The 1298-nt window shown below is 58.9% G+C and overlaps 1 protein-coding gene across 1 annotated transcript; it reads left to right on the forward strand.

Annotated features, from left to right (window-relative positions):
* Window positions 1-375: 375 nt before the first annotated feature.
* On the forward strand, window positions 376-1062 carry EMH_0060070 (adhesion regulating molecule, putative; the record flags this gene model as incomplete). The annotated part of the gene is made up of 3 exons (XM_013497754.1): window positions 376-467; window positions 815-894; window positions 968-1062. 3 exons carry the CDS (start codon window positions 376-378, stop codon window positions 1060-1062), a joined length of 267 nt encoding a protein of 88 aa, XP_013353208.1.
* Between the last annotated feature and the right edge of the window lie 236 nt (window positions 1063-1298).

The raw sequence follows: 1298 nt of genomic DNA on the forward strand, positions 1-1298 counted from the left end.
TGCCCCCCCCCCCCCTAAACCCTAAACCCTAAACCCTAAACCCTAAACCCTTTCTTCTCGTGGAGGCTTGTCTCTGTCTTCTCCTCCGTTGCTGCTCTGCTGCAGGCAACAGAGAGGATCGAGAGTCTGACGCTCGCCAAGCGCGACTCAGTAAACCCTAAACCCTAAACCCTAAACCCTAAACCCTAAACACAGTGAAGAAGTGGACTACTAGAATTAGTTTTCGGGGCTACAAAGTGCCTTTTAGGGTTTAGGGTTTAGGGTTTAGGGTTTGTATGTTAGAGCGCCATAGGCCTATGATTCTGCTGGTGCTTTTTTCTGCTGCTGCTGCTGCTGCTGCTGCTGCTGCTGCTGCTGCTGCGCTGTTTGCTGCAGATGGAGACGCATGCATTTCCTGCTGAGGTGCGGGAGGCCCTAAAGCAGTACCCCTACTGCCGCCTATCGGAGGCCCCAGTGCTGCAGGATGGGTAAGTCAGGCACATGGGGGGCCCCGGGGGGGCCCTGGATGCCCCTGGGGGCCCCCGGGGCTCTTGGGGTCTCCCGGGGCCCTGGGGGGGCCCCGAGGCCCCTTGGGGCCCCTGGGGGCCCTGGGGGTCCCCTGGGGGCCCTTGAGGGCCCCTGGGGGGCTCTAAGCAGCAGCTGAATCCCTAACCCTAAACCCTAAACCCTAAACCCTAAACTCACTTAGGGGAGAGCGGTGGGGGCCCCATAAGGGCGCCGGAGGAGCCTGAGATATTGGGGGCCCCCAGGGGCTTTGCCTTTAGGGTTTAGGGTTTAGGGTTTAGGGTTTAGGGTTTGGTGAGTTTGTGCACAGAGTGACGCGGTGTATAGTCTGCAGGAGAGCCGCCAGCCGCCACTACTGCCTCGACCTGCTGGGGGAGCAATACGACTCGGGTAGGGTTTAGGGTTTAGGGTTTAGGGTTTAGGGTTAGGGTTTAGGGTTTACGACCCCCGCTTGAGGGTTCAGCCTTGCGAGGAGGTGCAGCAATACAGCAGCAGCAGCAGCAGAAGCAGCAGCAGCAGCAGCAGCAGCAGCAGCAGCAGCAGCAGCAAGGGTCGTAGAAACAACAACAGCAACAGCAGCAACAGCAGCAGCAGCCTAACATCGCAGCAACAGCATCATCATCATCATTATCATCACCAGCAACAGCAGCAGCAGCAGCACCACCGGCAGCAAAAGCAGCAGCAGCAGCAGCAGCGGCAGCAGCAGCAGCAGCAGCAGCAGCGTGTGGTTGTGTGTGCTCAGACGCTGTGTGGGGCGGCGACATTTCTTCGTGGCTTTCATCTCAACGCCTGCA

Source organism: Eimeria mitis, genomic scaffold, assembly GCF_000499745.2.
Source record: "Eimeria mitis Houghton genomic scaffold, Emh_scaff2902, whole genome shotgun sequence".
In the NCBI taxonomy this organism is placed as follows: domain Eukaryota; phylum Apicomplexa; class Conoidasida; order Eucoccidiorida; family Eimeriidae; genus Eimeria; species Eimeria mitis.